At 39.4% G+C, this 13,384-nt stretch overlaps 1 protein-coding gene across 1 annotated transcript in view; it reads left to right on the forward strand.

Annotated features, from left to right (window-relative positions):
* shtn1 (shootin 1) overlaps positions 1–13,315 on the forward strand; it is a 34,975-nt gene extending 21,660 nt beyond the window's left edge. The window contains exons 8-16 of the mRNA XM_018725105.2: positions 1,677–1,771; positions 2,457–2,603; positions 4,183–4,336; positions 4,514–4,634; positions 4,752–4,837; positions 5,432–5,550; positions 5,854–5,904; positions 6,075–6,198; positions 12,629–13,315. Of these exons, the coding sequence (XP_018580621.2) occupies positions 1,677–1,771; positions 2,457–2,603; positions 4,183–4,336; positions 4,514–4,634; positions 4,752–4,837; positions 5,432–5,550; positions 5,854–5,904; positions 6,075–6,198; positions 12,629–12,726 (995 nt within the window). The 3' untranslated portion in view covers positions 12,727–13,315. The remainder of the gene's footprint in view (positions 1–1,676; positions 1,772–2,456; positions 2,604–4,182; positions 4,337–4,513; positions 4,635–4,751; positions 4,838–5,431; positions 5,551–5,853; positions 5,905–6,074; positions 6,199–12,628) is intronic.
* Positions 13,316–13,384: the final 69 nt, after the last annotated feature.

Genomic DNA, 13,384 nt, shown 5'->3' on the forward strand with positions numbered 1-13,384 from the left:
ACATGTAACTATTAACAAAATTACTTAAATCCTAGTGACACACAGCTTTTTTGGTGAAGTCTTACTGAGGGGTGACTTAAGGTTCATTTCAAACTTTTGTTTTATTTGCACTATTTACAGAAATGGTAACCGGTAAGGGATAACAATGCAGAACTTGGCACTGGGAAGGTCTGGGAAGTGAATATTCTCTGACAGGGATGTGCTCTCTGGTCTCCTTATTAGGGTCGTGTGCTCTGCTACTGTCTGGGAAGGTTTAAATATGTGGGGATGAGCACATTGTCCCTCTTTCCTCATAGCTTTATGCTGCCGTGCACATGGCCATGCACACATGCTCCACGCTTATATAAACTGACTTAACATGAATACCCTTACACTAGCATAAATAAAACTTCAATTTTGCAATCTGATGAAGATCATCTTAACATCAAACACTTGTTTGTGACACTAAACAGTATCTACAACAGCTGAGTGTCTGTGTGCTTTGCAGAGTGACATAGACAGTGTTCTTGAAAACTTTATTTCTTTTGTATCATAAACATTTGTGAGCCAAATTATCAAAATGTCTCCATCCAATGCACCATGTAAGGTGTTTCACACCCAGTGCTTGAGAGGTAGGCTATGAGACTGCAAATCTGTGCTGGACAGGTAGTTATTGGTAATGAATGAATGACATTGAAGCTTGAAATAATAATTTTGTAACTAATGTTATGAAATAGATTGGGGGTGTTATTTACATAACAATACCATTCATTTTGCTTTTTAAATGACTTTTGGGTGTCATGTTTTTCACCCAGAAACCAAATTTTTCTCCCCATAACAAATAATGGTAATTCCATCATGCCACAATGGGAATTCAACGGTCAGGTTGATTTCACAGAATTAACCCTGTTAAGTGAGGAATGGGTGTATATTACTTGCCCTACTTGCCTTCATGTCATGCTGGTCCCAGGAATGCTACAAATACCAGAAGCATATAGGATTAGGGAATTAAAAATTCTCCATGCAAAAACATAAAGGGAAGGACAAGTGGTTCAAATGCAGCAGGCTACTTCTGCTGTGCAGCTGGTAACACGGTTATTTACAATTCTCTGAAGGGTAACTGATGTAGCTTAGCTTTTATGTGGAATAACTATTTTAAAATTCTTAATCTTTTTTTTATCACTGCACATGACAGCATTGACACACAATAAGTGTGGTTGTAACACATGGATGTAAAGGCTATAAATTTACCTGTTTTTGAAGTCTAGTTGCACCTAATGTTTTGTTCATGTATTTTATATTTATTTGACATTGGAAAGACTCTCACTTTTTTAATCATGTCCTCAGAATTTCTAGCCCATCCCCTGTGATGTGTGACCCTGGTTTAAATCTATTTGTGACCCAAAGGCCAAAGTAGGTTAATATAAATGAATTTAAAAAACTCCCCTCACTAAGTCTACAGAGAATATTGTTCAGCTAACCCACATCGGGAAAGGAATGACCTTGCTGGTGTGCTTTATTTGACCTGGCCTCCTTGAAAATCACATTCAAAATTTGTTCACCACATTCATGCCTCCATGTTATTGATTCAGATAACATACTGCCTGCCCCTGTCATGATTCACATGGGAATAATACAAATTGTGTTGTCCCCCTGGAGTGCTTCCTCCCCTAAGTTACTTCCCTTTCATCCGACAGTGTCTCTGCTGGCAGTAGAGGAGTATGAGGTGATGCAGGGGAGCCTGGAACTGGAGAAGGACCTAAGGAAGGAGGCTGAGAACTTTGCACGGGAGGTAGTTTTTCGAGCAATTTCCACAAAATATTCAGATTTCACCAACATGTTTTTAAAATTATTGCTGCAGTGTTGTGCACTGAGCTGAACCCATTTTATCCAAAGCAGCCTCCTCCAGAGGACACTACCGTTGCCTTTGCATGTGCCCCAGAGTATATACTTTTTGACATAATTCCAATACTTGTACCAGTTGGGAGGGCCTGGGAGGAACAGTCTGTCCCACTACTGACATTCTGTTATCATGTGCTGTAGAAGTTCTGTCACCACACTTTGTATAACTGTAAGACTACTTGTGGTGCTTGTTAAAGCAGGAATATTACATGTGATCAGCACTTTGTTAATCCTCTAAGCCACATTTAAAGCTGCTCACTTTCTGTGTGAAAGGGTATGACATGGGAGAGGTGGAGGATAACAATTCTTCCGCTCTTTTGACTATATTATCAGTACACATAGGTTCCTGATGCAGTAGGTTTAATAGGAGACCATTGACATTTATACATTTAGCAGATGCTTTTCTCCAAATTGATGTACAACTCAATGAAAACAAGTGCATTTATTATGAAACCATTTATTATGAGACTGGAAAAATGTCCAGTTCAAGAGGAGACAACTCATGGACTGCTCTAGACCCCATTTTGTTCTCACCAAACTACATTGTTCTCATCATTATGATGCATGTACTGCAGCTGCTAGTGGAGCAAAAGAAGCTGAATAGACAGAGCCAGATCCTGCTGAAGAGTGTATCACCCAGTCAGGCTCTGCAAGAGGCCCTGGACCAGGTGTCTAAGCTTAGCCGAGCCCTGGAGGTACAGAATCTGGATCATCAGAAACAGGTGATACTATACGTTTTCTCTAATTGTGTATGCGCTGTTATCTCTGGGATTTTAATATGTAGGAAATGGCGTTTTTGTGCTTTGCTTTTACAAAAACTCCTTGTTTTGTAAAAGCAAAATGTCATACTCTGATGTATGAATGAGTGAAACTCTATAAGTTGGCATAAAACTGTCAGCTATCCAACAAATTATTTATAAAACATTCTAGTGTCACATTATAGAAAATAAAGTCAGTTTTATTTTTTCCATGCAAAATAGCATGAACAACAAAGGTTTTAATAATTTCTAATAATTAATTGCCATTTACAGTGAGATGATTCAAGTGAGACTCATGCAGCTAAAGGACACAAGTACATTAGTACTCTAAACATGGTCATACTGGTAATACTTCAGTGATCATCATTGATGTTCAGTGTGGCGGTGATAACGTTATTTCGCATATTGCATATGAATCAATAAAGCCATTCCACCTCGCTTTTCCCATTTGTATAGTTCTGAGAAAGTTTGAGAACCCTTTGGAATTATTTGGATTTCTGAAAAAATGGGTACTAAAATGTTATCTGAAGCTGAATAACAAATAAAGAGCTATAACTCCTGGAAAGACTTTATTACCGAGATTTTGACGAAGTTCATGTCACGTTTTCAGTCTTTCTTGGGGGGAAAAAAAAAAACAAATTTTGGGTAATTGCAAAAGGCATACCAACTTTTCCTCAGAGATGCATACATTTTCTTTTCACACTGAAGAACAAAAAATAATTGATGGTAACTCCATACGCAGTAGAAAAGGATTGTCCTGTAGCATGAGCTTTCTTTATGTAAATATCTGAAACAATAGAAATCAGTTGTTCATTCAAGCTATTTTTAGTTGAGTGCTCTTCTCAGCAAAAACTGCATCAGTGATCTTTTGGATAGTCCTGGGCAGCGTTTATAGGAATAGAGTCATTCGGCTGTGTTGGTCCTTCAGGCGTTTAGCTGCTTTTTAAATTGATTTTAATCAATTGTAAGAAAGTGGGATCGTCGATCCTTCCTAGCCTGGAGAATGAGCCGAGTCCTGCCCTCCATTTAAAGAACAATTAACGCATTATTTGAGGTGAGAAGATACCAGACTGGCATCCTTCCGAAGCTACTTAGTGGCAATTATCACCCTGTGAGCTTTTTTGTTTGTACTCCTGTTATACACACTTCCTGCTCACGCAGAAAAGCAATCAGACTCATTACCATAACTTCTTTTAACATAATATTTTCCGACAGTTTACGTTTAGATTAAAATAGTCAAAATCTTCACATTACACTTGAAGTGTTTCTCATTTTCAGTGTTATGTGTCAGTTTTAATGAAGTTGTGGTGCCGAAAAAATGTTTATTGAATTATTTTTTTGACAATTTAATGTTCTGCTGTACTGAACACTGTATTGTTTGGTGTGTATGTCGATGCCATTGTTCATATGTCAGGTCTGCAGTATATTACTTGTAGGTGTCCCATGTTTCGGTCGCCGAGGACCATGTTTTCGTGTGTGTGCCTTATGTTGGCCAGTGAGAACTGCTTCTGTATTTTTGTGTGTGTGTGTGTTGTTTGGTCAGATGAAAGCGATCCAAGAACAGCTTCAGGGCTCGGAGCTCCAGAAGGAAGTCTTGTCTTTGAGGCGGCAGATGCAGCTGTTGGAGGAAGAGAAGAGGGGGATGGAAGAAAGATGCATGAAGTCAGAGGTGCAGGTCAAGGATCTGCGGTTCAGAGGTGGGGGGCCTGGGGATGATCTCTTGCTTTAATTCAGAAACGTAAAGAAATGTACTGATTGAACTAATTGATAGATATGCTCACCGAACATTGTGGCACAAGTATATAGGTATGGGACACTAAGTATGATGAGAAATCATCTTTCATTTGCTGCTGTTATAATTCTTCATTTTGCAGTGGAGGAGCTCCAAAAGAAGCTACAATCAGCAGTTAACCCTATTCCTGGTCCTCCTCCACCTCCACCTCCTCCCCCACCCCCACCTCCACCACCAGCACCTCCATCAACCAACCCTCTCAGGTGGGCTTTTGTTTAAGGGGACCACTTACCAACATGTTGTACTCCCTTGTGATCAACTTGCTCAAAAGCTGGGCCCACCTTTCCAGTTAACCTTGTCTCTTTTGCTTTTTTTTAAAGCTCCCTTCTGTCCATTCTTCGTAAAAAGAAGCAGACAAGTGAGGACATTCCTCTCGTTGTCCAGGACTCCTCAGGGACAGAGCCTGGTAATGACTTTCAATAACACACTTCCTCAACAAAGCCAGCGCTCATTTTGCACACATGAGTCAGTAATGACTGAGCCTTGGCTTGATGTTTATGTAATTCTTGATATAGTTTTTAAGTAGTCTTTTCTATGGGCTTTTTTTTTTTTAGTATATTTTAAAAATCTTAGTGTTGCAGTGGCTGTAAATTTTATTTTTTTAGTGCAGGTACCATAAGTTGGTCATTGGGACCAGAGTGTGTTCTCACTCTGAGTGATCATTTGAATTTGCAGCCACCTCACCTGGCTTCTTAAATTGGAAACTTTTGTATATTGGAAGGGGGGGCGTGGTGGCGCAGCGGGTTTGGCCGAGGCCTGCTCTCTGGTGAGTTTGAGTCCCGCTTGGGGTGCCTTGTGAAGTGAAGGACTGACGTCCCGTCCTGGGTGTGTGCCCTCCCCCTCCAGCCTTGCGCCCTCCGTTGCCGGGTTAGGCTCTGGCTCACTGCGACCCCACTTGGAACAAGCGGTTTGACAGTGTCTGTGTGTGTGTATTGCAGCAATAATGGCATTGTTGTTGATGTTGGATTTAGTGACTTGCTCTCTTCTTTACCTGACTTAGGAGAGAAGAAAGTATCAGACATCCGGCAGCAGGCAGTGGATGAGATGATGCAGCGGATCAAAAAAGGGGTCAATCTGCGACCTGTCCGGCAGCCTTCAAAGAGCACTACCCTGCCACAGGTCTGCCCACCAGTCCTGCCCTTCCTCAGTGCACGGCTCTGTGGCTGTCTCATGTTTAATCCTACTTTGAATACATTTGAGTAACAGCAGAAACCAAAGTAATTAGATAAGTTTGGCTGCACTGAATAGAAATGTAACCTACTTACTGTACCAATGACTCAGGGAAGGTGTGTGTAGAGTAAGCATTGATCCAGTGCTAAATGCAGGGATCCCACAGTGCCCACAGACATATATTGTGGATCATAGTGTATATATCTAAGATATAATATCTAGGATGTAATATATGTTAAATCTGTTTTATAGGATGGGAAGATGCCTCCTGATTCTGCCGTTCAGGAGCTGAAAGGAATACTGGTGAGCTTTCAGTGTCTACTCATCTATTCATTTAACAAGCCAGAAATATTTTTGCTTCAGTTTGACTACACAAGGCTATCAGACATAGAGCAGCTGAGGACAGTTATGAGATGATAATATGCTGTTGTAGGAAAGTAAAGTCTTGTTGCACCCATGTGCAATTTATGCAGGATACTTTCAGGCGGGGGTTGCCCATGCAATCTAGAGAGCAAGAACGTGCAGGGCCCACACAGACAGAACTGGAAAAGGCACTACACAGACGACGTTGCATAGTCGAAACCAAAGTACAGACCCGTGAGTACCCATGATCAGGTTCATATGGTATCACTCTGTTTAGGAAAAAGTAATAATGGATTCTACAAAAGGAGAGCTAATTACCTTTAGTCCTCACAGTGTGCTGGTTTTTACTCATCCTTGTTGCTTTTTTTAAAATTGTTGCTTAAGATGTTTCTTCTATTTCCAGTGTGAAAAAAATTACTCTAAAAGCTTGAAGACTCCAGAACCATAATTGACCATGTGCTTTAAAAAAAAAAAAAAAAAACTGTACTTTCATACTAATTGTTCTGAGGGTTAGGGTTATTTGCTGCTTTATGATTAAAGCTTGTTTCCTATTTTATACAGTATATTCTTATAAAATACTAAAATATTTATCACAGACAAAATTTAATTGAACTATTTTTAAAAAATTAGCTTTCCTTATTTTGTTCTTTGGGATTTTATCCATTTTTTCCCACTTCAGTATTAATCAAATACCAAGCTCTTATGCCTCTTCAGGAACTTCTTGCCTTCTTTGGATGGTCGAATGCAAACATACTCCTCATCCAGTGTACAGGCTGTGGGCCGCCCAGTTACTTTCTCTCTTTGGGCTGCAGGCTTCACTGGGCGATGTGATACACTTGGAGGAGAGCATTATTCACCCAGCTCCACCTGCTGCCCTATAGGCGCCTGGCTGACCAGTAATGTCGCTGGAGCAGTGAAAGGAAGAGAATGCTCAGTAGTCTCACCCAGAAATGGCTTGTGTGGCTTGGCAATTTGTAGTTCCGGACGGTTGGACGGATGGATGGATGGACGGATGGATGGATGGATGGATGGACGGATGGACGGATGGATGGATGGATGGAATTAGAATTAGATGGAATTCTTTTCCTTTCGTTGCTCCAGCGACTTGGATGGATGGATGGACAGATGGATGGATGGTTATATAAGCTTTTATATAAACTGCTTTTAACAGCTTTATTTCTTTTGCTATGGAATATTACACCTTATGCAGAACTGACCCAAAAAGGCACCTAATTAAGGAGCATTACTGCCACCTGCTGTGGGTTACAAAATTTGGGGATCCCCACCCCCACCCCCTTTGCAGAAAACATTTCACTTGACTAGTAAAGCAAATAAAAAACCAACAAACTCTCAAACTACACATGCAGCTATCGGGCAATTGAGGGCTTCATGTGCCATTGGCAACAGTTTTTTTTTATCCCTCATTCATCAAAGTAAAATATTCTGCAATGGAGACATCCTGCTCTTTGTTGCAATTTGCAACAGCCCATCGTAATTTAATTACTGACAATCATTCATTTATTATGTGTGTAAATTAAGATCCTGTTGGCATAATGGTTCATGAGCACATGATGTTTTACCTATTTGAATTTACCCTTGCTCTGCTGATGACAAGATTATAACTGTGTCTGCAAGGTTGTTTTAGCTATGTGCACAAGGCTGCTCTTGCACCTTTTGTTCATGAGTTCGAAATGTAACAAATATTTGTGTATGTTCAGCAGATGTAAGCTTCTGTTTCTCAAAAAATATAAAATGATGGCACAAAATATATTTTAATATTTTGAAAATATGTACTTGTACCTTTTACCACAAAGTGCTATCCTGACAATGCATAATATTCTCATTCTCATATGTGATTCTCATTCAGAGCCCTTCCATTTCTAGCAACATGTTTACCAGGAAATACCATAGCCCATTAACAATGCCATACAGGGGAAGAACGGTCATCCAGAGCACAAATGTGGAGGCCTTGGGGTGTCAAACGTGGGTGTTTGTGTGAAACGCAAGTAGAGTGTGAGTTTGTAGTCTAAGCGACGTGTGGATTAAGGCCTTATTTCCAGGGATATGTAAATGTTTTGATCCTTTTAAGAAAAATTGCTTTAAAATGGCTTTTTGTTAATGTGGATTCAGTGTTCCTAAGATATGTTAATACAGAATAAATTCTTTTTGTTCTCTCAGTAGTGAATGAAAGCACACCTGTAGGAGCCCTTTCATGGCGTGGAACGAATGCAGATGAGTCAGGATTATCGATCTAAATCTAACCTCTACCACTTCCTACATCTGGTAAAACTTACCTGTTGAACCGAGTTGTCTGGAATGCTCTTCTTTGGAAGTGTTTTACATTTTAGCTCAGATGGTTTTTAACTTCCTCTTCACCCTGTCACAGCGCAACAACATGTTATTTAGTTGCAATAGGGACATTTTTATCCAACGCAACTTGCTCAGTGTTCAGATTTACAACAATGGGTTTCCTTTTCTTACTGTTATTTTCTTTCTTGTTTGCCATGATATTGTGGGGTACACTTGAGTGACAAAAGAGCTGTTTCGGGAAGGTGCTGGACATAGCAGTAAGTAAGGATGCAACTATTTTGACCAAATAACTTCCACAGTTCCGTTGAACTCCAGCTCGGTTTTTTAAATGATTTTAACACGTTCACCTCTGATGTGTTGATTTGTTTCGCCAGTTTAAACCTACCCGAAGAATGTCCAGAACTGTAAGGAATAGTGTTTTCAGTAGACTGTTTCAACGAGTTACACTGCCATTGTATCCTAAAGAGATGACTCTTTTTTTTTTTTTTTTTTTTTTTTTTTTAACTACACTGATCCTCCGTGCACCTAGCTTTGAAAGTGGTTCACAGAATGTGTGAACTCTCCAGATATAAGCACTATTCCCAGCATACCATACATGTTATATGTATAGTTAAATCAGGATCAAGATCAGAATTAATTCATAATTTTGTATCAGTGACAAGGAGCACTGGTAAGCCACCTGCAGGCAGTGCTCGGTGAACCAAGATCTTTTAGCAGTGACCTTTACGTCCTAAGCACTCAGTGGAAACATTTTGACAGTGCCCCTACATACCTTCCAAGCCTCTGCTCCCTTCCCCCATCCCCATACTCTCCACCTCCCAATTGAGACTCCCTGACTACCATGCTGCACTTCGTGCCCAGACTGTGTTGATACTGTGAAAATTAAGTTAGATGATGTTTCCCACAATGGAGTGGCTGCCTGGTACAGGGCACGTGGAGTACACTGTTGTTGTCTGAATGGAAGCATGGTATTTGGCCAGGTGACACTTCCCATCTGCTGTCTAGGAATATCCCCCATCTGTTATTGCATCTTTAGAACTTAGTATCCGCTTAGCACACTGGGAGCGGAGGGGTATCATTGGTGGTTTAAAATGGTTTAAAATACTTCTCCTGTCAGCCAGGGGTTAAGCCGTTCTTCCGGGAGTTTGTTACAGAGGAATTGGATTCAGGATCAGCCCGTGTCCACACAATGCCACACTGTCTGCATGAGTTGGCTGCTTGGTTTTTGGTTTCGCCTGCATAAATTGCGTGATAACTTTGTTTCCAGCCAAAGGTGAGCAGAAGGGCTGGGTGGAGGAACTGACTCAGGGTGGCATTGTGAGGGGTGCTAATTAAAGCTTTGTGCTTCATTTGTTGCAGTGAAGGTGCAATTTCCAGCCCGGGCTCCATTAAGGGCAAGAGGTTAAATCCTAGAAAATCATGAAGGAAATTCAATTCTCTTTACATGCCATGTAACCAGTCTTGTGTAGAGATTTTGTAGAATGGTGTCCCAGTGAAGACATGTGCTGGAAATCAGACGATGTTAAAAAAAAGAAGTTGTAGGGGTAGTGGTACATTGTGTATCGTATTATTTGTCCTTCTTTTCCAAGGTCGTTTCCAAAAACCATGGCCTTCCTCTTGCTTGGCTGAAAAAAAGGGAAGCCTTAACATGACAATGTAGGAAGACCCATTGAAGTTCAGTCTTTCTTCTCTAACTAACTTCATTTTACAGCCAATTTGGCTTCTACAATGGCCTTGTGGACAGAGGCTGGTAAAAGAGGAGGGATTTCCATGGACTAAGAACTCGGAAGTCACTAATTGTGTACAGGCCTAAACTTTTATTTGACACTATTTTATCATAGTGCTGCAAGATGGGGTTCATTCAAAATTAACTTGACAATGACTGATGAAGACGAAGGGTCAGTGAGATGCAACTCTTCTGTGAGTCCGAGAGAGAAAGACCTTTGTGCAGATGGACATTAACATTCAGTGGAAGGCATACTTCCTCATCCACTAGGCTGGCAGCTGGCAGGCGATCTTGTTGGAGCGTTTCCTTTTAGTTTAGAGCTTAATTCAACATAACGTTTTTATATTTTACTTATTTTATAATATACACATGTAGTATAACATATATGTAGTTTATATTATATTCCTAAGTTCCACTGTTCAGTTCGCTGTTTTATCACTGCAATTATTTGATTGTAAGGAAAACATAAAACTGTAATGCTGAATGTATCGATATATTAGCAGAGGACTGTAATAAGTTTTTTTTTTCTTTTTTTTTTTTTATAAAAAAAAAAAAACCCACTATTCCCTATAGTGTGTGCTTGCGTGACCACAGTTCTGAGTGTCTTGTGAGCCACACACATTCTAGTGACTGAGCACTTAAGTGCCTGGGGTGAAACTGAATAAATTATACGTTCAATTCTTGATTCTCACTGTGTTGCAGATGGGAGCAATAGGTGGTGTTGATTGACAAGCCATAAACATTTTGTCAATCCAGACCAGGAGGATGGGACCACAGAGTCTTGGTTCTTTTTTTTTTGGGTCATTTGTCACTCCTACTTCTCCTCTTTTGCCAAGGAGCAGCTGCATTTCCATTAACCAATACAATGTATTTTTAAGGGCTGGCAATTAGGAAGTACCATTTTTGAGGAGAGGAAACACTTAATTTGGTGTATTTTGTCAGTCATTCCGTTTATTTTCCAAACAGAGTGATTGCCTAGTGGGGAGCCTGAGCCGCTAGGCTCCGGAATGGGCCTCACTCCATCGCATACACTGATTAGAGAATTTCTGCTTTTCTACTCTCTCCGGGCTGCCTAGTGCAGCACAGAGAGAGACAGTACAGTGGTGTGACACAGAGCAGAGACCTGTGTATGACATGAAGGTCTTTTCGACAGGTGTGCCAAGACCACTGATCGTCAAGCTAATGCCAAGCAGGCGTTTCATATGGGAGCAATTAGAAGGGTATTTGTGCTAGGAAAGGAGCATCAGAGCGGTTCAGGTATTGGTGCCATGCTGCTATTAGAGCTATGTAGTCTTACCATTATTGCTAACATCATCATCCTTAGTTGTGATGTTGACGTTATGTTTTGCGAATAGTGGTAGGATGGCAGTTATAATCACATGGCAGAATGGAGACAACAAATGTTTTCTTTTTTTTTGAACGAACTGAAGTGTAAAGTAGTATGCAGCCTTTTTTAAATGAACGTCAGTTAATAAGGAATTCCTCTTTTTGAGTAGTGGAATTTTATTCTAGTAGGTGATCGAATTCCTGAGACATTCCATTATGGGGGAAAAAAAATCTCACCAGCTGACACGGACAGATTAATGGTCTCCATACCTCACGCATTGCCCCACTTCATACACACTACTGACACTTTGCTCCTCCTGTTCATTTTTTGTAGTCGTATTGCTTTTGAGACAGTATTCTTCTTTGGTTATATAATCAATTCTGAAATATTCTTGTCTCCTTAAAAGCATCTTAGCAGTTGAGTATGTGAATCTGTATTTATAAAAAAAAAGTGCAAGTCAGGTATATGTTTAATTATTAAGTGATTAAAATAACGTATTGTTAAGATGGCTCTCCATGTAATTACGGTATGATGATTACCTTATACATAGTTTAAGAATTTGTTCTCTTGATGCACATTAGTTGGCATAACCATAATGTAACAGTAAAATGTAAATATTACTGTCAAATTCTCCTTAAACAATGTGCTGTTGCATAACACAGTTGCAGTGTCAGATAAATAATTTAAATATAGTATTCTTTCATGACAATTAAGAACTAAATCTTTAATGTGAACCAACTGAAATTACACTATAATATAAAGAGTTATGTTGCATGGTTCTTGCTTAAGGCAGTGTTAGCTCTTTCAGTAATTTAATAGAGAAAGCAGAACAGTAAACCCAAGGACAACTTTTATTTTTGTGGCATTATTGAAAATTGCAAAAAGAAGGCCTTGGGTACAGAGAAAACAATTTTCATCTGTGAATCAATGAAATAAGTACTTGTAAGAATTCAGACTATGCTTCTTATATTCAGTTTGTCGGCAGTTGTCTTATTTTATTCTAATTTTCTTTAGTACATATTTATAGGATACTTTCAGCAGTAATAAGAAAGGGACAAGTAATCTCATTCTCTAATGGCCATTTTTGTAATTAGAGTAGCATTTATTAATGAGTTAATATTCAAAGCTCTCATTCCAAGTGTGAATGACAGATTGTCGGTACATTATCTAATTAACATGAATCCACTACCAACATTTCACTTTGTTTTATAGCTTTACGTGTACATAACAAATGAAAACCTTCTTTTCTGTGAGTGAAAAAAAATTATTTAAATGAAGCATTTTTTTGCTTTGTTTAACAGAGCCAGACTCGCATCTGTCACAGCAGAAGTCAGATGAGTTGGAGAAGGACCAAGTGAAAACGGAGACACTGGATAGTGGTAAAACAACCCTGGCCTGAGGCGAAAGGGATTACCACCACACTTCAGAGTCAGGTGAAACACAGCATATAAATGATGCTGCAAAGGCCACAGATACAGACTCACACTTTTCAGTGTTAATGTTTTCAATTAACTTCTGCGCACCATTTACAGTGCAGTAGGTGATGTTTAATTGAACAAATTCAGGTAATATGCACCCGTTTAGATTTAAGTCTATGGCAGACTGTGCATTATGATGAATATAAAACTAGCAACAGTTTACAAAATGTGCCAATTTGGTGTCAGCCAAAATTAATGCATGAACTTCCTTTCTTAAGGTCGTAGATGAGATTTAATTTGGTGGGGAAAGAACTCCAAAATATCTCCTCATGGTTAACAAAGCCAAATACAGAATGTTTCAGATTTTTATTCACAAATATGAAATGTGAATATGGACAAGTAAGGAGTAAACTGTAACCTTAACATTATAAGTCGCTTTGGAGAAAAGCGTCAGCTAAATGAATAAATGTAAATGATCAAGCTTAAACTGGCCAAATTTACCAGTTCCAGTTGTTAAACCTGTAATTGTGAAATATAGCCATCATAAGACTAGTAACAGCAAAATAAAGATCTCTGCTATTTTGAAAGTTTTTTTTTTTGGTTGTATTCTTTGATAACATTAATGAATATTTTAAGTAC

The sequence above is a fragment of the Scleropages formosus genome, chromosome 8 (assembly GCF_900964775.1).
Source record: "Scleropages formosus chromosome 8, fSclFor1.1, whole genome shotgun sequence".
Classification (NCBI taxonomy): domain Eukaryota; kingdom Metazoa; phylum Chordata; class Actinopteri; order Osteoglossiformes; family Osteoglossidae; genus Scleropages; species Scleropages formosus.